The 23,820-nt window shown below is 53.8% G+C and overlaps 2 protein-coding genes across 7 annotated transcripts in view; one reads left to right on the top strand and one right to left on the bottom strand.

Moving 5' to 3' along the window:
- SGSM3 (small G protein signaling modulator 3) overlaps positions 1-13,441 on the top strand; it is a 30,884-nt gene extending 17,443 nt beyond the window's left edge. For all 5 annotated transcript variants that reach the window (XM_075429349.1, XM_075429348.1, XM_075429347.1 and 2 more), the window contains 13 exons: positions 295-522; positions 1,478-1,532; positions 5,139-5,266; positions 5,558-5,713; positions 6,257-6,311; positions 6,754-6,803; positions 8,119-8,271; positions 8,369-8,439; positions 8,792-8,840; positions 9,168-9,253; positions 9,622-9,744; positions 11,799-11,859; positions 12,245-13,441. In XM_075429349.1, coding sequence (XP_075285464.1) covers positions 295-522; positions 1,478-1,532; positions 5,139-5,266; positions 5,558-5,713; positions 6,257-6,311; positions 6,754-6,803; positions 8,119-8,271; positions 8,369-8,439; positions 8,792-8,840; positions 9,168-9,253; positions 9,622-9,744; positions 11,799-11,859; positions 12,245-12,328 — 1,299 coding nt within the window. In that variant the 3' untranslated portion in view covers positions 12,329-13,441. The remainder of the gene's footprint in view (positions 1-294; positions 523-1,477; positions 1,533-5,138; positions 5,267-5,557; positions 5,714-6,256; positions 6,312-6,753; positions 6,804-8,118; positions 8,272-8,368; positions 8,440-8,791; positions 8,841-9,167; positions 9,254-9,621; positions 9,745-11,798; positions 11,860-12,244) is intronic.
- A 3,893-nt stretch (positions 13,442-17,334) lies between these two features.
- MRTFA (myocardin related transcription factor A) overlaps positions 17,335-23,820 on the bottom strand; it is a 76,245-nt gene continuing 69,759 nt past the window's right edge. For both annotated transcript variants that reach the window (XM_075429346.1, XM_009934970.2), the window contains exons 10-14: positions 22,548-23,657; positions 21,189-21,362; positions 18,877-19,050; positions 18,409-18,469; positions 17,335-17,965 (exon numbers count right to left, since the gene is read on the bottom strand). In XM_075429346.1, coding sequence (XP_075285461.1) covers positions 17,466-17,965; positions 18,409-18,469; positions 18,877-19,050; positions 21,189-21,362; positions 22,548-23,657 — 2,019 coding nt within the window. In that variant the 3' untranslated portion in view covers positions 17,335-17,465. The remainder of the gene's footprint in view (positions 17,966-18,408; positions 18,470-18,876; positions 19,051-21,188; positions 21,363-22,547; positions 23,658-23,820) is intronic.

Consider the following 23,820-nt stretch of genomic DNA (forward strand, 5'->3'; position numbering starts at 1 on the left):
AGTCCTGGTGGTGGGCGCAGAATAGCTTCTGCCAATGATGGATGCTGTGATTCGAGAACATGCCAGCTAGAATTCTGGGGACAGATCTCCGTACAGTAGAGTAGTAAAAGATGCTGTTCCCATCCTATAGGTAGCTTGGACTCTTCCTATTAAGGTTTTTATGGAATTATGTAGTTGAACCTGCATTATTTCTGGCCCAGTCTGTACACTGATTGTAACGTTGCATCTAGCAGCCCCAAGGGCATAGCTGTCGTGCTCAGTGTTCTGTGTGGCAAAATGACTGCATCGTTTCAGGAGGATGAGCTAATCCAGTCCGAGAACTCTGCCTCAATCTTCAACACGCTCTCAGACATTCCAAGTCAGATTGAAGATGCAGATGTGCTGCTGAGGGAGGCCATGCGTGTGGCTGGCTCGCTGACAGATGTGGCGGTGGAGACGCAGCGTCGCAAACACTTGGCCTACCTCATTGCTGACCAAGGGCAGCTGCTCAACTCTAGCACCACTGTCAACAATTTATCCAAAGTGAGTGCACAGCGTCCCATCTGCCTCTGCTGCTCAGTTTTTACCATTCCTTGACGTGTTCCCTCCCAGTTGCTGTTTGTGAGCAAGAGGTCCTCCTGTCTGAGAGGATTTTGGCTCCAGGATGACCGTGTCTTCCAGTGGAGAAGAGGTATTGGGAAGCGAGGAGGAGGAGGTCTGTACTAATGAAATGCTGCCAGAGCTGCCCTGGCTAATAAACGTGCAGGTGAAAGGGATATTGACATTGATTGTATTTTTCATTAATGAGAGTTATGATGGAAAGTGCATTTATTAATGGAAGCTAAATGAAACAACAGATGCTTTTGGCAGAATTTGCTTGGGGCATACAGAGTAGGAACTGGAGTTAATCCATTAGTAAGAAACTGGTACACTAAAATAACTCTGGAAGGTAGAGTCAGAAAACAGCAGCAGCCTTTGAGGAGCTGAATAAAAAACACACCTGTGTTTAATCTTGGACTACAGTCTGCAGCTGCGGATGTAGTAGCTCCTGTTTGCGAAGCCTGTGTGGAAGATACATTCTTCATGCCCATCTTTGTGCTAATCACAAGACACTTCTACAATTCTAAAATGTAACAGGCATCCACGTAGAAATTTATATGTAATTACGTGTAGAACTGCTTTTAGCAACAAGTAGAATTAGAACTAAAATTATTCACTTGAGTCATGGTTGATTCTTGAACTTCAGTTACGCTTTCATAATAATTGAGCTATAAATAACCCGTTGCACATGGAGCAGATGAAGCAGTAGAGCTGATTCATTGTGTTAGAACTAGAACAACTCCTGCCTAAAATTGTCAGTTCACTTGCCTGCCCTTGCTAGTGGTAGCTGTCAGGACCCCTTGCTCCAAGCTGACCTGTGTGGAGGATTGCTCTATTTTATTTCTGAAATCTGTCCTAATGGGTGCACTTTGTTCTCTCTCTCAACCCTCTCCCTCAGATTGTGCGGCGCAGGACACAGCGCAGGAAATCTGGCATCACCTCTCTGCTTTTCGGTAAGGACAATCCTGTGCCTTTCATGGGATGGTGATGGATGTGGCAGCCTAGGAGGGCAGGGAGCCAGCAAAGCAGGGAGACGCTGAGACAGAGGAATAGGAGAGGATGGAGCCAGAGATGAAGGATGAGGAGGGAGGAGTGCAGGTTTGTGCTTGCTTGCTTTGGTTTGAGCTCAGAAAATGATTTTTAGGTTAGATGGTTAGTCCTTAAGCCGTGACTGACAGCAGGCTGCAGCTCAGCCCAGCTGTAATGTCCTTCTTGCAGTGACCAACAGGTCAAACACATTGTCTGGCAGACCGTGCCCAGTCCACAGGCTGGATGTTGTACTCTCCTGATGTTCCTCTGCTCAGTTCAGGAAGATCTGTGACAGGGCAGGATGGTCCAGTGTGTCACCCATCAAAATTTATAACTGCAGTCATCACTGATGTTCCCCCTTACTCAGAGTTCAGTGTGAACGCTTTTAAGTCTTAATTTTCTTCGCTTATGAGCTAAGCCAGCGTGTGTCCAGAAAGCACACAGCCAGACTAGGTTTTTCATAGGTTTAAAAGTAGCTTGCTTCTGTGACTCCATAATACCCCTGTCTATTGTAAGCTTCACTGTCATCACCTTTCTTGCAACTGGTTAGCTTTCTTGAAATTGCCACATCTTACCACAGAAATTCTTTTTCTGGAGGAAGACAACCTACTGAATTTACAGGGTTCAAACACTGTTCCTGTTGTGGTTGAAATGGCCTGAATAAATCTAAAACTGGGTTTTACTGGTCTTTCCGAAGAGCTTTTCTGGTGTTCTCCAGGAAGCTGATATATTGTCACAGACTCGCTGCAGGTACGTAGAGTATTGCATAGAAAATTTATGGTAGAAGACCAATGAAGCTGTAAAGTCAAGCATGCAGAAGTGAAGAAATGCAGTAAAGCTGCTTGTGCAACCTGAACTCAGACCACTTGTGTGCAATGTTATCACACAATCAGTACGGACTGAACCAGCAGGGAACTTAGCGGCCAAGTGCATCTTTCTGGTGTCTCAGTCTACTTGACCAAGTTTGAGTAGCTTTATGGAGGTGATAGTCAGTTATACCCATGCACAAAGATAAATTTTAATTTCAAGCTTCAAAATGTGTCAATAGTAGAACTGAGATGATTGATAGTGTTTTCTCATTTTAGTGGGGTTTCTGTGCAGTGACTGTCATGTTTTTTACCTAATATTATTCTTAGTATTTAAAGTGTTGGTTAAAATAGAGAGATTGTCATCCTGCTGCAGATGACCAGAATGAAAAACTTCAGCCCAAGTGAGAGAAAGAAAAGCTTGGATGTGATAAATTCACCTTATGCTGGGAACTGTCAATCAACCTTAAGTGTAAAGTCTGCTGCCTGGGATAGTTAACTGTGTAGAGCTGGTACATAGCCTTCGTCTGAGCAGGAGTAAGAACTTGTCCAGGACTAAATTCGTCTTCCTCAGAGTGAATGCAGACTTAGTAGTGACTTGGACAGGAGTTGTAGAATCAGAGGAGCACTGTTTGGAAGGGACCTCTGGATGTCTGTAGTCCATCCTCTCCTGCTCAAAGCCAGACTCTTGCTCATGCTAGATCAGGTCAGCCAGGGCTTTCACTAGCTGAGATTCAAGGAGTTGGACCAAATTTCTAATGAAGGAATAGAAAGAAGAAACAGCAACAGGTAGTTTGGCGGAGAGCAAGACGTGCATGTTGCCCTTTTCCTGTTGGGTGGGCACTGCAAGAAGGAAATGCCGGAGAGCTTGTCCTCCTCTGCACAGCTGTGCAGCTAGTCAGTCTTTGCAGGCTCAAAATAGAGCCTCTGCACATCTGGCCGATCCTGCACTGGTTTCCTGTTTCAGAAATGTACCTGCAGGTGTGTCGGGTGCGGCGAGGTGAACCTGGTGAAACCCCAGTCGCTTTCCTCTGTATTGTGTATATTCCAAGGCGGGAAGGTGTGGAACTTGCTTCCCATATCTCCTGCTTGTGTTTGGGTGGGATTGATCTGAGTACGGAGGGAGGAGTACTGTCTTGTGGCCGGAAGGGACTGAATGATGGCAGAAGGAATCGGTGATCTATGTAAGTGAGGGCAGCCCTCGGAGCCAGTGTGGCTGCGGTTCAGTAGTTTCTTCTTTAGTCACATTCTGGTTTAGCGACATGAATTTTCTGGGAATCCCCGCCGCCTGCATGATCACCTATCTGCTTACAATCTTTGTATCTCTGAATCTGTAGCGAGACTTTTTACATGCTCTGTTTCCTACCCCTGGCCACTGAGGAGGAGGTTTTGTTAATTTTAATTGCTTGGACTGGGAGTAAGTATGCCCTACAATTTTTCTAGTCCAGAAGCAAAGTTCAGTTTTTCCTTTAAGCTCTATGTGTCTGATTTTCTAATCATTTAATTTAGCAAATAAGAAACAATTATAAAAACAATTCTAAATGTAATTTGTGCTTCTGTTTGTTCTTAATGTTTAGGTCTTTTTAGTTAGGATCACTTGTGATGAAAAGATGCTGTCAATCACTTTTCAATAAGCAGATGCTTCATGTGTACATAGCTGTTGCAGCAGCTGTATAGCTCGGGCCACACTTTATTCATATTGGTTTCTACAATGCTGTTAGAAGATAAACAGCATACAAGTTTGCTAGCCAAGTACTTACTTGGGGCTTGCATAAAAATTTGAGTTCAGAGACAAATACATTGTTTTAAATGTTAATTTTGTTAATCAAGATACCACATCTTCAGTCTGTTATGGAGAGAACAAAACCAGATGTATGAAAATACACTTTGAATTTAAAACAAACTGATTTTTTTTTTTTTTTTTGAAAAAGAAGCAAATGGTGCAGTGTTCCTAAACATCACATACCCAATTTTTAAATACATTAACTGCCTAAAGAATCATCCTATTACGTATCTTTCTGCATAAATTAGTAGAGATAGACTATCAAAACTCCTGGGAAAATTAGTGACAGTTGAAAGATGCTTTGGTAACTTTTGCTTTGTACTTGTGACCATTTCTATACACCAAAATCCTTTGAAATCTGGCTCTTAGGGAAGTCGAGGTCTCTTAAGTAGATGGTGACTTTTGGGTTGTGGCTCTGACTTCTGCACTGACACAGGAAAGTGAGCTGTCTTGGTTTTTCAAATTTTTTTCAAGACTCAGTGAAGAAGATGCTCTCAGCCTGTGACGTGTGCAAAAATCAGAAGTAGTTCAACGAAAAGCTCTTTCAGTTTCTAGAGAATTTCAGTTGAAGAGAATTTTTGAAAGTTCCTGGTTTTGTCTCCCACCTTTCAGCCGTCTGTATACTGCATAGACACTTCTCTAAAGCAGTACACAGTACCTTGGTATACCGAGTTGTCCAGATGGTTAAAAGATGGCATCTTCCAGTTCCGTAGGTGGTTTGAAATACCAGCTCCTTAAAATTTGAGACAGTCAGCTTGATATTGGTTGTTTACATTACTGAACAGATTGGCAGTAAGTACCTGCCTTAGTCATAGGCACTTCTAATGTCAAGCCTTTTTGATTTCTGTAGAATCAATGATTTCTAGTGTTAACAAAAAAATAAATACCTCATACTTGTTTTCCTTTCCTCACCTTCCCTCTGGCTGTGTGCACTCCCCCAGGGGATGACGATCTGGAGGCACTGAAAGCCAAGAACATCAAGCAGACAGAGCTGGTGGCTGACTTGCGTGAGGCCATTCTCCAGGTGGCACGGCACTTCCAATGTGTGGATCCCAAGAACTGCAGCATTGTGAGTGGGAACAGCTGGATCCAGACCCGCGCCCTGAATGTCCACCACAGGACAGGGCTATTCAAGTGCTCCTGCAGTGCATGGGCTCAAGGAAGAACACGCCAGGTGTAATGGGTGGAGGGTGAGGGTTGGTCAACCCATCGCTGGTGCAGGGGGGCTTCACTGGGAGGTGGTCTGCCTGCGAGGAGGAGGAAAAGGTTTGGGAACAGGGGCATGCAAGCTTTGGCAGATCATCTGAGAGTCATCTGTTGCTTTTCATTCCTCTCTGCTCTTCATCCACATGCACGCTAGGATCTGACTCCAGACTACAGCATGGAGAGCCACCAGCGGGACCATGAGAACTATGTGGCCTGTTCTCGCAACCGACGACGACGAGCCAAGGCACTACTGGACTTTGAGCGCCACGATGACGATGAGCTGGGCTTCCGCAAGAATGACATCATTACGGTGTGTCAGCCTATGAGACAGGGACCAGGGCAGGCCCATGCAGACCCAGCTTGTTTGGGATGCTGCACTGCCTCTTCTGCAGGGAAAGAAGGGAGGAGATCAGCTCAGAGCTCAGTTAGGAGTCCAAGGGAAGCAGCTGGTGTTTCTGAGGGCTGCCTGGGGATGAGGCAGTATGTTCCCATGAGTGTTGCCTTGGGGTTTGTTCTCAGTGCAACCAGAAAGTCCCTTTCCTGGCTGCCACACAGCTGAGCAAAACATTGTTTTGGTCCAACCTGGGTCCTGGTTTAACGCTGTGGACTAAGCTGTGGTAAGACTCTAGAAGCATCCATTTGCATTTTAGCTGTGGGCATCCCATCTGAAATTGGGAAAACAGTATTTGCAGTAGCTTTTTGCCCTGGAAGGCCCAGGGCCATGTGAGAAGAGAATATTGGCAAAACAGTTGAGAAGAAAGCAGTTCCTTGTTGCATACACACAGCCGGGCAGCTGTAACCCTCCTGGCACTGTGCTCTTTTCAACCAGTGTTTTCCACTCCCTGTTTTTCAGATCATTTCCCAGAAGGATGAGCACTGTTGGGTGGGGGAGCTGAACGGACTGAGAGGTGAGAGCAGGATGGGTTGCACCGGGGAGAGTGGGGTGGGATGTGGAGCATCCATTAATCCACAGCAGCTACTCTGGCACGTTTGCAGCAAAGGCTCTGCCAGTTGTTCGGAGCATCTGCCGGGGACGAGGGAAATGTTGAAGCAGGGTATGAGAGCAGTGGTGCAGCTGCCTGGTTACTTCTTGCAAACAATGAGGTTAGGCTCTGTCCTCCTGGCGCAGGGTAGTTGGGCGCATGTCATCTCTGCTGCCTCTGGGCAGTGTCCTGTAATTGGCTTCCTCTGGCAGTTGCCTTAATTCTTGTGATTTTGAGGCTGCTCGCCTCTTTCTTTGGGGTTGGACCCTCTGAACTCTGATTTATTCACAGCTTCCACTGGGCTCTGGTCTTGTCTGTGCTAGCGGTTTCTCAGTGTCGGTCTCGCTTCTTTGTCCATTCTTTATAGGTTGGTTTCCTGCAAAATTTGTGGAGATCTTGGATGAGCGGAGCAAAGAGGTAATTAAAAAAACAAAACAACAACAACAACAAAAAAACCCAACATAAAAAACCAAGTCATGTCATAGCTGAAAAAATATAGTTGAAAAGAGCCATATATTTCCCTTCTTGAGACTGCTGGGTCTCTCTGGCTATCGAACACTTAGTGATGTGATCAGGGAGCTTATCTTCCTAAGCCTGTTTGCTCAGCTTCCCGATGCTGACCAAGCGGCGCGTCAGGGCCCCAGAGGGCTGCAGGGGAGCCGACTGCGATGCCTGGCCTTGCAAAAGACCCCTAGAGATCAGCTTCAGGAAAGCTGAAAAAGCAACAGGCAGGTACGCAGCAGGACCCTGTGGGCAGCGTTTCTGCCTGCTCCCCGCTGCATGGGCTCTCTTCCCCCTTCAAGGCTGTGCCTGTGGATCCCGCTCATGCTTTGCGGTCGCCACAGTGGGTTCTTCCCTAGCAGCTGTGCCCGAGGGCACGCTCTGTCTCTGTTCTGTCTCTTGCAACCGGCAGTGGTGAGATGCCACCTATTTAGAGCAGATACCTCAATATGGCCCCAAGGTTGGGGTAACGGATAGGAGACAAATGTCATTGGCTGTTGGCCTAGGCAATTTGCAGGGGAAGTAGAGAAGATTCTCCCTCTCCTCCTCAGCATTTGGAGAGTGAGGAAAGGCTCAAAGGCTGACCTGAGATCCCAAGAGAAGCCCTTAGATGTCAATAGTGACATCTCACGTGCTTCCTCACCCCCTTCTCAGGGCTGTTTCCTTAGATGCGGGTCACCTCTCTGTGTACAGACACACCCTGTACTGCTGAGCAGTTCTCCTCCCAGCTGCAGAAATAGAGAGGATCCCACTCATCCTGATTTTGGAATATCGTTCATGCTAACAGCATGTCAGGGTGATACCTCGGGGCAGCGTACCAGCTGGTCTGGGAGTTTCCATCTACCCCCATTTGCCTTGGCTTTTAGCAGCTTACAGAGTCCCAGCGACCCTCAGTGCAAGTCCCTCTCCTTATCTTAGCTCAGTCAGCATCACACCAAACCACGGCAGTTTCTACATGCTGAATGCTGCCAGGATGGTGCTGGGGTCACCTGTGTGGTCTCCTGGCCAGCACCTAGGCACGAAGGTCCTGGTGTCCCAGCAAATCGCAAGGGAGTAGCACTGAACGTGGTACCTTATGCAAGAGCCAGCAATAGCGTGAGTGGATAAGGGAAGCGGGGCTGGTGGGCACCTGGGAGTGGAAGGAGTGTGCATGGAGAAGCTGTACGTGAGCAGACCACCTCCATGCTCTGCCCCCTCGCCAGTAGGCTGAGCGCTGGCTCTTGTTCCTCAGTACTCCATTGCTGGAGATGACTCAGTCACAGAAGGGGTGACGGACTTGGTGCGAGGGACGCTGTGTCCGGCCTTGAAGTCCATATTTGAGCATGGATTGAAGAAGCCGTCTCTGCTGGGGGGACCCTGCCATCCCTGGCTGTTCATTGAAGAGGTGAGATGTCTCTGTTCTCTTCATGGGGCAGGGTTGCCAGAGGCCTGGGGGCAGGAGGCTGTAGGGCAGAATGCACTGACTGTCCCTGCCCTACCAGGCCGCAAGCCGAGAAGTGGAGCGGGACTTTGACTCCGTGTATTCTCGCCTTGTGCTCTGCAAGACTTACAGGTAAGGCCACTTCAGTCACACCGAGCGGGTGGGTCTGAGAGCTGCTGCTGCTGCGTGCTCACCAGACTGCTGCTGCTCTGCCCCTGGGGAAGGGTCCTGGTCTGTCCCATCCTCCTGTGGGTGCCGTGTCAGCAGGCTGCTGTGCCCTTGCTGGCTTGGGGCTGGCAGTGGCTGTTGCCCCCTTCCTCACACTCCTGTGTTTGCTTCTGGGGCTGTATCTAGCTCCCTCATGGCTGCAGGATCACCTGTAGGCTCAGCAGTAGCAAGGGGCCTGTTGGGGTTCGGAGTGGGAAAGCCCCGCTTGTGCCCGGGGTGGCTCTGGACCTCGCTAGCTCTGCTGTGATCTTTGCAGGCTTGATGAAGATGGCAAAGTCCTCACTCCAGAGGAGCTGCTGTACCGGGTGAGTGCTGCCCCCAGCCCAGCCAGAGCCCAGCTCCTAATGTGGGGAAGTTTCCCGTGGGGGCTGCTGGAGGGTGATGCCCATCTCTAGGGAGATGCTTGAGAGTCTCCCAGACCTTCCCTGATGGGAAGGAGTAGAGACACCAGGTGCCTGCGGAAGCGCAGAAAGTGAAGCCACCGGGAAGGCTCGGCCCCTGTCATTCTCGCGGGTGGCACTGGGTGAGGGTGAGGAGCTCTGGAGAGGGCAGCATTTGACTGTGTTACTGCAAGATCTGGCCAGCCTAAGGCTAAGCTGGGAAGGCTGTAACCGCATCTTCCCACCCTGCAGGCGGTTCAGGCTGTGAACGTGACGCACGATGCTGCACATGCACAGATGGACGTGAAGCTTCGATCCCTCATCTGTGTTGGACTCAAGTGAGTCATCCAGTCCCCATACTCTCCGCACCGTGGGTTCAGGGAGATTGGGAGGGGGCAGAGTGGGCTCAAAGGCAGCAGTTGTTTCAGTCTACCTTAGGCCAGAGGGTCTTTTTCTCCCTCTCACTGCAGCCACTGGGTGGGACCTGCTCCTTTCTTCTTCATCAGGCTGGCCTGGCTCCTGGCTGGAAGAAGCAACTCTCATTGCGTGGAGTGGCTCACACGAGTTCACTGGGTTATCCTGTTCCCACTGGGGACAGGACTGTGGGCTGGGGTCAAGGTTTGGGCCGAAAATAGACTATCCCAAAGCGGTGGGGCTCCTTTCCCTGGTTTCAGCCGAGTAACGTGGCTCCACCCCATTCCTGCAGCGAGCAGGTGCTGCATTTGTGGCTGGAGGTGCTGTGCTCAAGCCTGCAGACCGTGGAGAAATGGTTCCATCCCTGGTCATTCCTGCGCAGTCCCGGCTGGGTGCAGATCAAATGTGAGCTGAGGTGAGTCTGTCCCATGGGCCTTGCCAGGGTCTGGGATGGGTTTTCTCCTCACCTGGAGGAGGTGGCCCTCACTGTGGCTGGCTCCAGGCCCTCTGCAGTGAGGAGCAGCCTGGGCTGCCCAGACATCCCTGCTGCAGAGATTCCCCTCTGCGTGCTGAGGCAGCAGCAACTGTCCAGACAGTTTAATGCGATGCGCTGTGCCTGTCTGATCAGGAGCAGAGCTTGGCTCCCGGGGAGCTGTCGTGACAAGCACGCAGCCTCTGCCTGCCATCAGCCTCGTGCTGTGCCCTGCACCTGCGCTGATGGTGCCTTTTCCAACCCCTGCTCTCCAGGTGCTCTGCCAGCCACCGTGAGGCCAAGCAGGGAACCGGGAGTGTGCTAGAGCGATGGTCCCACTGCCACTGGCCGGGAAGGAGTCACTGGCTCCTGGTTAAGCGAGGGAGCGGTGCTGGGGGACTGAACGCGACTTTAGTGCCCCAACTCACACAAAGCCCATTGCTTGGAGCTCAGGGCACACATCCACATTGCGTGCTCCTGGCCCTCCCACCCTCTGCAAAGCCACATCCGTCCCAGGGAGCCACAGAGCAAACCCCTTGGCCACCACCACCACCACCACTCCAGCCCTGTTGCTGCTGCCGTCCTGCGGCAACCGGCTTTTGTCCGCGTCACCCGGTGGCCTCTGGCCCCAGCAGGAGAGTCTGTAGCCAGGAGCAGGGCTGCAGAGCACACCTCGGGGTGCCGTGTTCTCCTTGCGCTGCTGCTGCATGGGAGGAAGGGAGTCCCCTCCGTCTCTGTTGCTGCGGTGTCCCCTCCGCCCCTGTGCTGCATTTGTCCCCTTTGCAGCATGCGGGTAGTGCTAGGTCTGCACAGCCAAAGGACCGAGTGGGACCGGTTCGTGGGGAGTGGGAGCGGAGGCTTATGCCATATTGAAGATGATAAGGGGGCTGGAGCACCTCTCTTGTGAGGAGAGGCTGAGGGAGTTGGGGCTGTTCAGCCTGGAGAAGAGAAGGCTCTGGGGTGACCTTAGAGCAGCCTTCCAGTACCTGAAGGGGCCTACAGGAAGGACGGAGAGGGGCTTTTCACAAGGGTATGTAGGCATAGGGCAAGGAGGAATGGCTGTAAACTAAAAGAGGGCAGATTTAGATATTAGGAAGAAATTCTTCACCATGAGGGTGGTGAAACACTGGCACAGGTTGCCCAGAGAAGCTGTGGCTGCCCCCTCCCTGGCAGTGCTCAAGGCCAGGTTGGATGGAGCTCTGAGCAACCTGGGCTAGTGGAAGATGTCCCCGCTCATGGCAGAGGGGTTGGAAGCAGATGATCTTTAAGGTCCCTTCCAATCCAAACCATTCTATGATTTCTCATAATCTCACAGACGTCCTGTGAAGGGCCTCAGCTCCCTCGTTGCAGCGGGGTTTGGAGGAGACCTCCATGTGGGAGTTTCTCTGAGCCTGAAGGACTGAGGAGCGAGTTGCGAGGAGGTGTGGGCTCTGCACCCCTGTGCTAGGGACAGGGGTGAGGCTGTAGCTGCAGCCCCTGATGAGAGCTGGGTCTGGCACAGGAGCTCAGCATGCCATCCCCGCACAGCACTTGTGCACAGGGGCCAGGACACTTCTTTTACTCCAGAGAGCGAGAGGGGGGGTTGCAGAAACTCTGAGGTGCTGCTGTCAGGGGTCTGCTTTCTGGCCAGGGGCCTGCAGCCCCCGGTTGCCAGCTGCATGCAGTCCTCAGCGCCGTGGGCATGTGGCCTGGCAGAGCCGGGGCTTCGTCGGGCTCTGGAGGGGGTTGCGCTGGAGTCACAGCTTCGAGCTTCTCTTCCCAGCCTGGGCCTGGCAGGATGCAAAGCCCAAAGAGGAGGGGGGAACAGGGGGTGAATAGCCGGTGCTGCGCTTTCCACGCCAACAAACGAGGATTTCCACCCTCGTAGGCTCGGTGAGGTGCTGGGGTGCAGCCGTGTGCCCCAGGGCGGCAGTTGTGGGTGCAGGCTGGGAGTGTGACCGGGGCTGGGTGGGGATGTGTGTGTCTGCGTGTGTGACCATCACTGTCTTCCATTGCAGAGTCCTCTGCAAATTTGCCTTCAGCCTTTCTCAGGACTGGGAGCTGCCAGTAAAGAGGGAGGTGAGTAGGTGCCATCTCTCAGTCTCTTTCTCAGCCGGGGGCTTTTGCTTACTGCCGCCCCCTCCCAGCTTTGTGCTCCAGCCCATCCTCTGCCTCCTCTGGAGCCGGGACCGGAGGCTGTGGATGGGGCCGCTTTCCCTGCCGGGGCAGGCCGGGCGTGGGAGCTGCGTGGCCGTGCTGGCAGAGGGTGCTGCCTGCCCCTGCCCAGCTGGGGCAGAGGGAAATGGTGGGTCCCTCCCTGCCCCGGTGCTCCCCAAACCGCAGGGCCTCTCCCCGTTCCAGCTGCGCCGAGGTGGGAAGCACAGAGCATGGGCTCTGCCTGCAGACGCAACCTCCCCATCTCTGGGTGTGGTGAACTGACCCAGCTCTCTGTGTCGTCCTACAGGAGAAGGAGAAGCAGCCACTGAAGGAGGGGGTGCAGGACATGCTTGTGAAGCACCATCTCTTCAGCTGGGACATAGATGGGTGACCCCCACCCCGCCCCATCCTGGGGAACCTTCTCAATGGCGCACACTCCTCTCCCCCCACCCTCACCGTGTCTCACCCCCTCCCCTGCCCCATGCCACCCACTTGTATCTGTGACAAAATCCCCCTCGGGGGGCTGCCCGGCCACCTGGGACGGACAGCAGCAGTGCTGAGAGGCCAAGCTGCAGACCCGAGGGAGGTGACGGTCGAGGGTGATGCCGCAAAGCGACAAGTGTGTTCAGGTCACAAAAACAAGTCCCCCCTCCCACCCTTCCCCCATCTCTGCCACCCCTATCTTCTGCTTGCCTCCGCCCTGCCTCCCCCCCACCAGTGCCTGGGGGAGCAGCCTGGCCCGGAGCCCCTCGTGCCCTGCCCTGGTTGGGTGAGCGTGCCTGCAGCTGTAGCTGCGGGGAAGCGGCAGCCCTTGCGCGGCGGCTCGGAGCTGGTGCGTTGGCAGGTGGCTCCGCGGGTGGAATCGGGATGGTGAGAGACTGGCTGCCGCACAGGAGCGGGGACAGCACAGCCCCCCGTGCCAGCCGAGGGCTCGCCTCTGTTGTGGGGAGGGGGTGGCAAAGCCTGAAGCACTTGGACAAGTTCCTCTGACCCGGGGCTGGGAAGGGGGAACCGGCGCCAGCCTCGTCCCTCCTCCCTGGCGCTGGCGCGTGGGGTGTTGGCAAGAGGTGCCCAACTGCACCGGCGTGTTACCGCTGTAACAGCCTTAGGGGATGGGCCTTGTCTCCTCTGGGAGCAGACAAAAACCACCCCTCCCCTCAAGAGTGTTTCATGCTGTCATTTTAGTCTCTAGATGATTTTTACTGTTAACCAAAAAGCTGTAAATGACCTCTGAGAACATGTATATTTTGGCACCGCTGTAGCTCAGGATGGGTTCAGGTGGAGCTGGCTCAGGGAGACCAAGGCGTCCTCCTGGCCCTGCGGTGGTAGCCGGGACGCAGGTCAGGAGCGGAGAATCGCTGCTTTGTGGTGGTGGCTCTGGGTATGGAGTCTGTGACTTTCTACTGAAAGCGCTTGTCTGGGAGCACAAACTACTCGTGAAATGACACTAGATTCTTACTTTCCTTTATTCAGTGGGTTTGTAAATAAACTGCATCTTGGGCGAGCGCTGGCCTTTGGCTTTGTTTCTTGACAGGGCCTGGAGTAGATTCAGTTCTTAATTTCTGCCAGCTGGTATTTATGACCCCATTTCTGCACTGGCGTTGAGCTGGGGGCTCTGCTCGAGCTGCGCTGGCGCGGCGCAGGCTCTTCGCTGCCCTCCCTGAAGCGCAGCTCCGCAGCGGAGCCCCAGGAGGCCCCGACAAGCAAGAAATACTCGAAGGGATGCAGGGACTGGGCAAGGGGGGGTCCCTTCGCGAGGGGAGAGGGGCTGGCTGGTGGCGGGCAGCAGTGGTGTCTGCGCATGAACAAGCTTCTCCAGAAAAAGCAGGTGGAGTCTGTTCTGCAAAGTGCGACAGTAACAGGCCCCGGGAGAACCGTGTTCAGAAGCTCATGGGAGGGTGGAAATGGCAGCGTATTTACTGATGTGAAAGTTGGTGCTTTCAGTCAAAGTAATTCCAGTTCGGCGCCTAGCTGAGGAAGGCTGCAGTGTCGCCTCGCCGCCGTAACCGCTGGGTCCAGACCAGCCTCCTGGGCTGTGGGAGGCTGTAAAAGCTGCCCGTGCTTCTCCTACCCAAAGACCTACTTCTGCTTGTAGGTAATTTCCATACGCAGAGGGAATCTCCCTGCAGCCGAGAAGGGATGAGGCACCACCACTCAAGCTTCTTTTTTTTCAGGTTTGAGAAAGACCCGGAGGGATCACCCACTCTTAGCTGGAAAAGGCAGAGTGGCCCCAAGCCCTCCCACCAGCATAGCAGAGAAGTTTCTGAGCACGTGGCTGTTTGGAATTTTTTTAATAAAATGGATTTTTTTCAAATATTTGTAACTGAAAAAATAATTCAATTTAAAGATCCATTCTCTCCCCCTTTAACTTGTCACTTTTATCCTTTTCCAGTTGAATACTCGCTCTGGATCCGATGCCCCAACACCATCCGTCTCAGACGGTGCTGATCGCCCCTCGCTGTTTGCTGCATAGTGGAAGGGAGAGTGCTTGCTAGTCAAATACACGTTACAAACAAGTAGTGGTTACAGCAGAAAGATTCAGGATTACATTCAAGGTAGAGGCAGAACATCAGACTTCGTTTTTCCCAACGGGTGCAAAAATGTACATCCGGGGGAATACCTCTTCCAACAAAGAACTATTGAACTATTATTCAAACAAATAATAGTAAGGAAGCAGAGGACTGGGCTGGCCTGATTGGGGGAAAGACTTTCTAGTATTTCCTGGGATGAGGCACCATCTTCCCCTCCCTCTGCCCCCAGGCACTGGGTTAGCGCTCGCTCTCCTGGCAGAAGCCCCTTGTGCAGAGGGGCTCTGGCAGGTTGGCTGGGTTCCTCAGGAGGTGAAGCTCATGGTTCTGTGTCATCTGCGCTCCTTGAGTACTCTTCAGCCCATCAGCCAATTTGAAGTATGTTGGGCAAAGTCAGGGTAATTAGAAGTCCTACAAAGTTTCACAAACGAAGGTGGATGGGTGAAGGTGAAAGGGAGCAGCTGGGAGCAACCCTGGGCAAGGGCTACATCAGTGATGGCATCTCTCTGCCACCACCGAGTGGGGTACCTGGCCCCATGCAAGGAAACCATGGCTGTGCCAGGCCAGGGCTGCAGGCAGAGTGGTCCCACCTTCTTCTAGGAGCTCACTGCACTTGGATAATTTAATTCTTTATTTACTGGTTGCATCTTTGTAATTATCTCTACAAAAGAAATCGCACAGCTGGTTTTTGTGGGGGCTGCTGCTTACTGGGGGCTAAAAGAAGCTGATTTTGCTTGAGTTTGACAAACAGGCAGCCTCACTTTTCCCCCTTAGCATATGAAAGATCTTCCCGCCCCCCCCCCCCCCCCCCCCCGCCCTTTTCCTCCTAAGAACCTGCCTCCTGGTTCCTGCCTGCCCCCTGAGCCCACCTGGTCCCACCGCTGGGCAGCTGCCCTGGGGGTACTCTGTAAGGCAACGGCTGCTGCACTCACTGCTCCCAGTGAGCACCAGGGCTGCACTAGCAGAGAAGGGAGGGAGGACGCAGGGGAAAGAAGGGTGTCCACCAGTCCCAGTTGTTTTTAGGACATGCCACTGTAGCTTCAGCAACAGAAAGCAGGCGGGGGGGGGGGGGGGGGGAGAAGGGGGTATTCTCTCACTCCAGCCACTGCGGGAGGCAGATAAGAGGCTCTGAGTTGCTTACAACTGGGGGGGCAGAGAGGAAGGAAGCTGCCAGCAGGCTCCCCCAGCAAATGATTAACGACGAGGCTCCCCATGCACTTAACAAGCAAATAGGGCTCAGGAAAGCAGGAGTCTCCCCCAACTGCAAAACAGGCAAGACCCCACCCGGCTGCCAGTTCAGCGGCTCAGAGAGCACTTCGTGCCAGGCTGGCATCCACCTGCCCCGCCACGGAGCTGCGGTACCCCAGGTACCCGCACCCCCAGCACCAGGCACCAAGGGAGCAGCATGTGTTCACCCACGCCTACCTCTCCCCAGCCCGGCGTGGGGACAGCATCCTCAAGCAGATGCTAACGGGACGGCAGTTTATTTTCCATTGCCTGAGCAGGGGCAGCACCTTAATCCAAAAGCCACTGCCTTGCGCCGCCCGAGCAGCCCAGACCCGGCTTGGGGCCAAAGCAGGGAGCGCCGTGCAGTGGGGCACAGCCAGGCTATGTCTCACCCGGTAAATACGGCGGTGAGTTACTACTAACAAACACAGGAATTTAAAAGTGACAGGAGTAACAGCACGATCGAGCCGCAGGCCTGGGTTTCCAACACAAAACCCTGCACAAGGAATAGCATCATCATGGCTCTGGGGCCTTGGGGTACTCATCTGCCCCTCGTCAGACAGCACCTACCCTGAGCCCCGGGCCCTGCATGGCAGCGGCTCACTGGACACAGGGCAGCAGCCGTTTTACCCCATGGGCCTGGAAGGAAGGAAGCGCTGAGTTCAGCCGCCCGTTACTTGCTTTCAGGCTCCCACGTCTCCCCAGAAAGGGGCCCGGTTTGCAGTGCCGCTGCCCCTTCCTTGCCTGTTGGGTCTGACATCCCCAGCTACTTCTTTCCCCCAGGCCCCTGCTCTGGGGCAGCAGCAGCCCAACTGGAGGCAGGAGACAGCTTGCACGTGGCCCCTAATGATATGTTGCTCCTTGCTGGCTGTGCCCCTCACAGGGTCGCCAGGACACACAGACGCTTTCTGGTCCCCCAACACCCCCCCAGGAGCTAACTGCCTTGCTCACCTGGGCCCGAGGTCCCCACTGCGGTGGGAGCTGGGGGGCACAGGGACACGCCTGAAGGCTGGACTTTGGGCACAGCCAGCGGTCTGGGGAAGCAAAGGACAGTTTTAACATATAAGGACTTGGATTTTAGCACCTTAAAAATCTGTTGTGCAGCCCAAAGCGTGTGAAGCAGCCTCTGCCAAGCTCAGCGGTATTTGGGAAACCAGTTTAGACTTTACCAGGTTGGTGGGGAACCCTGGTTCCCTTTGGCTACATTTGGAAAAGGTGCGCGTCCTGCACAGCTCCTCCCAGCCCCCCAGCAGACCAGACCCTGCCCGGACAGACGGCTGGTGGGGCAGAGGGCAGCCAGCACTCCCGCCTTTGTGTCCTGCTCCAGAGGCAGAACCCCCTTCGGCAACCGTTAAACTGACCGTGCCGGGCAGCGCGACCCCCGTTACCTGCCTGTCCCTGCAAGGCGCAGGGTGCTGCCCCTGGAACGGCTGAGGCCCCGTTCTCACCCAAGCTGGGGCAGGAGCCCACCACCCCCAGAGCTCCTGCAGCCTCCTCCAACCCCCAGCAGCCCTTCTCCCTGCCCTGGCCCGCTGCCGGGGCAGCAGTGACTCGAGCAGCAGGTCTGCCTCTGCCACCACCACCGGCTTTGTGGAGGAGGGACACTGCTGGGGGAGGAGTACAAATACTAGGAGCTTGTTTCTTTCTTTTTTTTTTTTCTTCTTTTTTCTTTTTTTCCTTTTTTTTTTTTTTTTCCTTTTTGGTTGACTGGCCTCTTCCCCCTGCATTCCCATGCCCTCCCACTCCTGTTCCCTTCAGTCTCTGCTCACAGAGTTACAAGCAAGAATCCCAGTGCAGCTGCAGATCGTGTCCATCAAGGAAGTCTGTGGAAAACAGGCTGGGAGCCGCAGTGCTAAGGGGAGCCAGGCTTATGACGGGCCCCCCCGGCAGCTCCAGCCAGTCCATGCTGTCCAAATTAGCCTCAGCCAGATCCAGGGCTATGCCACCGGATGGCTCGTGAGCAAAGTGCAATTCCGAGGTGTCCATGGGTGAAGGTGGGTGGTCCAGGATGGCCGAGCTGCTCAGCATCTCACTGTGGAGGTCGTCGATCAGGGACAGGGGCTCTGGCCCGTCGTGGCCTGCCGTCAGCAGTGGGAGGCCAGTGCTGCTCTCCAGGAAGTCCTCCAGCCGGCCCACGGTCACCGGCTGCCCCAAGGACACCAGCACCGCCAGCTCTGAAGAATGGTGGTTGCTGGGCGGCGGGGAGCAGGCTGGGGCCACAGCTGGTTCCTTCGCAGCGGGGGACGACTGATCCTTGAAGTCCGCAGAAATCTCTGCACAGGGAACCAAGAGGCAGGCCAGGGTGAGGAAAAGCTTGGCCGAACAACTGGAAGGGTCCCTCCCACCCCAGGGCAACAGGGACCCCCCAGACTGAGCCGTCACTGGCAACCAACTGGGATAAGGAAAATCACCCTGTGCCCGCACTTGGCTTGCTGTGGGGAGTTTTCAGCCCGCCTCCGGGGATTTTCAAGCTCTCTCCAGTATCACAGAAGACGTGTCCAGCCCCGGTGCAGCAGAGCCACTGAGAAGCTCTGTGCTGTACACTAATGCCTGACTGACATCTCCCTTGGTGCCTTAACGACTACTGCCAATGCTAAAGGCACTGGCAGGGATGCAGGAGCAAAGACCCAGGCCACAACAGGCTCTCCTCTCCGTTCTCTGTCATCCCCAGGCTCAATCCCAAAGACCACGGGAAATGCTGGCTTTGTCTCCTTACCTCCGCTTTGGATGAGAATGTCAAACAGGTCGTCCATCTGCTGGCTGGAACAGCCGTTCTCCTGGGGAGAGCGAGTGCAGGATTAGCTTCCCATTTACCAGGGGAGCTTCCACCTCCAGCAACACCCTTGGCTGCTGGCTCTCCTCCCTCACCCCAGGGATGGGGCCGTTCTCCAGCAAGAATCAGCACACGGAGGCACAGCACCAGAATCCTCCATAACCCCAGGCTGCTACTGGTGGGAAGGTACAGTCAGCAGCTGCCGTACGAACTCTCCCCAGGCAGTAAGCGGCTTCGGATCTCTATCTGTGGTTTAGGGTCTGCCCCAAACCCCCCAGAAGGAATCCAGCTAGGAAGGCGCAGTTGTGTCTCAATTCTCTATTACCGGCCCACATCAGGAACCTAAGCAGATTTACACTGGCAGCTTTTCACCTGCTCTCCAAGGAAAGCAGGGAGAAGAACTGCTCTCACCTGGGCCTTTGGCTCTTGCTTCACGGCCTCTTCATAGCCTGGTGGCTCTTTCATTGGGACCGAGGGAACAGGGAGAGGAGGTGGAGGAGTTCCAAAAAGCGACGTGTGCTGTTGCTGCTCCAGGTCCATCTGGGATGGGGAAGGGGCAGCAGGCGAGCCAGGCTGCGATGAGGGCTGTTTGGAATGCAGGCAAATAGGGTGAGCAGGGGAAAATCCGCATCAACTCCTGTCTCACAGCTGCTTTGAGAGACCACCACCCTCTCTCTTGGTAAGCGCTGCACAGAGGTCGGCGCTGCTCTTCTCCCAGCAGCCTGGCTTCTCCCGTGTCCTCTGTGCACTATGCCCTGGCTGCAGAGGAGGAAGACAGATTTCCCCTCCAACTCACAGCTGGAAATCTGTTGCTGAGTTTTTCTAATGCTAAATCAACACACCACAAGCCACCACTGGGCTGCTCCTGGATGGGGAGAGCCTCATCTGTCCAAGTGGGAGATTCCTCTAGCACTCTGGAGAGAGAGGGCACTTCCCTCGTTGTGTTCAGCCTGCTCTGCGCAGTACATCCAGGACCTGCCTTTTACCCACCTCCCTCCGCAGTGCCTGCTTTGGGGACACAATCAAGCTTACTGGCAGGGAGTTTCACAGCCTGATGGTGGGTGGAGAGCACCAGAGCACTCAGCAGCACCAGAGATCTCCAAAGGAAACCCCAAGTGTTGCAGGAAGTGGTGCTTATGACTCAGCTTTACCAGATGAATCAGCACACAACTGCCCGTAAGAAAAGTTCAAACGTGGATCAGGTCTCTGTCTCTACAGCCGTTACGCGTGATCCACGCTAAGCTTGCTCCCTAGCGCAGTGACCCCCGAGCCGTAGCTGAATGCCTGTTCCAACACTCGTAAGTGTTGATGCTCTTCCCCGTCGTGCTCTCCCTGGAAAGCCGTTTGTCTGTTCTGTGACCTGCAGGTAGGGAACTGACCCCAGGCCCCAGCTGGCAGAGCTACTCTGGGGTCCGCTCTCTTCCTCAGAGGAGCTAGAAACTGGCAGTGTGGCACAGGCCACTGGGATATGCTGGGAGGGTACCTTTTTTGACACACTGGGTGGGCCGGCTTTGCCAGGAGCACCAGTTTTCAGGGACCGCTTGTGGAAACTGTTGGGGAAGAAGGGCTGCAGGTTTGGAGGTGCTGAGAAAGACAATATGGTGTGGGGCAGCTGCCCCGTGACCACCTGCAGACCTGGCTTCTGACCCTACAGGGAGGCAAAAGGATTAGGAGAGTCACTTACAGATGCCTCCACAGCACACGAGCTAAGGGAGTCTGAGGGAAAAGGTGCCTTCATTTTATCTTCTGCATTTCCTCAAAGCTCTCAAAGCAAACCAAGGCCCTGACCCTTTGCAAAGTGGATATCCCACTCTGACTACACTAGAAATGACTCCTGTCTTCATATCCTTTCCAGGATCTGACTCAGAAGTGATCCTCCAAGCTCTATAATTACATGTTAGAGAGAGAGCTAAGTGGGCTAGAAAGGGAGGAGATGCACAGCAGAGCCTCTTTACAGCCATCACCTGGAGAAGGGGTAAAGCCAGAGGTGCTCTCTTTTTCCGAACCAGCATTCCACTTCACGCAGAGGTGATTAACAGGTACGCTCAAGGCACGGGAATGAAAATCACAGTATGTTCACCAGCACCAGACTGAAAGGTGGCATCCTTTCACCCCTCTCAGAGCTCACACACCACCTCCAGCAGCAGGCAGATGCCCACCCCACCCTCTCCCCATGCAGTAGCCACCTTTTCAGTTTAGCAGCACTCCTTCGAGAACCAGGGACACCACGGTGAACCAAGGCTGCCCACTCTGGCCTCTCATCGTTTTTAATGAGTAGACAACGCTTGTTTAAAGCACCAGCTGGTATTCAGCCCAGATGCGGGACCAAAGGGCAGCAGCTAGTAAATTGTCAGGGCTTAGGCCACAGCTCTTCGCTGCAGAGTCTCCAACCCACTTCACAGTGTGCCCGCAGGGGAAGACCTCACGGACACTTGGTGCTCCTGAAACCTCATGCCCGATGGCCTCTCCACCGCAGCTACTTTGGCAGGAGGTGGGGGAAGGGAGAGGCTATGCCAGGCACCCCTTCTGCTGCCACATTCAAGCTGAAAACCAAACACCCCGTGCAGCTCCAAGCTGTGGTAGAAGCTGCTGTGTGACCTCAGTTGCTGTGAGGGTAGTCTCCGACCAGGGCTGTGCATGCATGTTCCCTTCCCACCGCTGCTACAAACCCCAGCAGCAGGCAAATGAAAACAAGGAATAAAAGTAAGCAGGCAGCGAGCTACCTTTCTGACAGATTGGTTTAGTCCTCTGGGCTGCTGCTGCTGCTGCAGGGGCTGTTGCTTCTGCTGCTGCTGCGTGGGCTGCTGCTTCTGCGGCTGCGTGGGCTGCTGAGGGCTGCTGGCAGGTAGCTGACACGGCGCTTGGCTGGAAGTTTTAGCGGGCGATGATTGTACTCTCTGGAACGAAAAGGGTATCCGTGAGAAGTTATTCCCCAAAACCAACGTGGAGCAAGGCTTGTGTTTCTTAAAGGCTTTATGAAGTTTGTTTTTCCCCACTCTTTTATTCTTTAGGAAATTCAGTCAATCGTTCTGTTTCACCAAGCAGAGAAATCGGATTCGGCTGCGATTCAGAGTCCTAAAAGAGGAGGTAGTGCCACTCTAAATCCTTGGGCTATCCATGACATCCTTCAAGGGCTGGCAGACCTGACACAGGAGCAGTGCCCTTCTGGAGCAGCGGCTGGAGTTCAGGTGGTATACCCTGGGGTATCAAGGGTGACACTGGATGCTGATATTTAGACAGCTGACTGGCATCCCACCTGATACACAGCAAATGCAGCCTGCTCAGTGCCTGCCCCTGATGGTAGACACTGCCACTTGCTCTGCAGAAGGTGCAAGAAATGTGGTAACAGAGAATGAATATCTTCTCTGATGCCATGGAAGATGCTGGACTTCGACTGAAGCCATAAAACCTGGGCATATTTATACCTTCCTGGAAGAAACACTCAGAACGCTTCTGCTAAGTGCTGAGCTCGTACCAACAGGGGAACAGCAGATCATCTCTGATGAAAGACACTGTTAACGCTGAAATACTGACGTACATTAAAACAAAGAGCAGTCAAAAAGCAAAATGTCTGCTCCCAGGGTCTGATTTCAGCTCTCAGTAGACAAGGTGACCTATCTATCACTGCAACTACAATCTCTCTAATAAAGGACAAGAGCGGAAATACACTCTGCTTTTTTTAATATCACAAGCCGTAGTTGTGCTTTCAAAAAGTAGTGAAAAGTGGCAGCAAACCCTCGTCCTCCAAGCTGAGATCCTGCCTGACAAAAGGCAGAACCATGTGTTTGGAAGAACGTTGAACAGCCTGCGGTGCACACAAGTCAGTCACACATTGCTGGACACAGTTCATCACTGTCAAATTCCAGTCTTTTTGCAAAAGAGCTGCTTACACTGCTCTGTTTTACAAAGCCATGATCTATCAGCCATCGTGGCAAGCAACTCAGCCATTTCAGTATTTACTGCACTGAATTTCCAATGTGTTAAGCCATCCTGTGGTAACCTGAACCCCTGTACCGTGAGCGGGAAGACGGAGAGAGGAACCCAACAGCCCGCAGCAGGGATGCGATCTAACCCTCGCCTACCTGCAAGGCCGGGCAGCTACTCCCTGCCTTCCCGTGGGGTGAGAGGCCCTGCCTCTCGGCGCTCTGCTTGGTCACAGTGAGGACGATGTGGGTCCCTGTGGAGTTGGTGATGAGGGTGGGGGGAGGAGTGCCCTTGATGAGGTCGCTCAGGGCACTCCCTTGCTGGCCAAGGAAAAGCCGCGGGCTGTGGGACTGGCACGGTGGCTCTGCTTCCGCGTCTGGCACCTCCTGCTTCACCATCACGGCTTGCTTTGGCACCGGGCTTGGGTTCGAAGTGTCCATTTGGCTAGCGGTCAGCGCAGGGCTGAATTGCTCTGTTTGGCCACTGGATTGCTTTGCAAACTGGCAACTCAGGAAACCGTTTTCACTCTTGACCTGGGTGCCAAACACTACTGGGTTGGAGGCAAGGGCTGTTCCTTCTCCTGCAGCCCCCGGGGCCGGCAGTGACTTCTGAGAGCGCTTCTCCTGCTCTAGCTGTAGCCTAAGCATCTCAACCAGCTGCTGCTTCTGCTTCAGCATGCGGGTGAGTTCCTCGATCTGCTTGTCCTTCTCTTGCAGCATCTGGTCTTTGTCCATAACTTCTGCATCTCTGCTGTTACCAGTGCTGCACCGCTCCAACCCGGGTGCTGCATTTACGCTGCAGGAGGCAGACTTGCAGCTTTCTTCCTTCACCAGCAACTGCACTGGAGACGCCTGCAAGGTGAGCTGGGTCAGCGGTGAAGCCACCATTTCTCCAAAGGTGTCTCCCGTGGCTGAGTTCTCATCCCCTGTGCTCATCTGCGAGCGCTCAGAAGGAGTTGGAGAAACAGGGGGAGTCGAGCCTGTGCTGCCAAACTTCATCATGCCGCCACCGGTGACTGTGGCCACAACTACTTCTGCTGGTGCAATGCCAGTGGTGACCAACGCTGGCCCTGTGCTCAGCCTGGCAGCTGGGAAGGCTACCACCACTTCAGCAGCTTTTGGGAGGATGGCCGCTGTGCTGGGCTTGGGAGTCATTTGGCTGGCTGCACCATTCTGCTCCTGGTAAGCTCTGAGACGCTCAATCAGGTCCGTCTTTGTGCCTGAGACAGGCAAGGCCCTCAACTTCAGCTCTTGCTTCAGCTCTGCTACCTGACATGGGGAAAAAAAGAGGACAACACTAAGAGAAGACACACTCTAACCAGAACAACTCTTAACAGCTACCACAGTCACAGGGCAAAGGACTAAACTGACCCCTCTGCAGGCCACCAACCCTGCACCTCAGATGCAGACTGCAGGCTAGCAGTGCCAGCTG

Source organism: Opisthocomus hoazin, chromosome 8 (assembly GCF_030867145.1).
Source record: "Opisthocomus hoazin isolate bOpiHoa1 chromosome 8, bOpiHoa1.hap1, whole genome shotgun sequence".
NCBI classification, from domain to species: Eukaryota; Metazoa; Chordata; class Aves; order Opisthocomiformes; family Opisthocomidae; genus Opisthocomus; species Opisthocomus hoazin.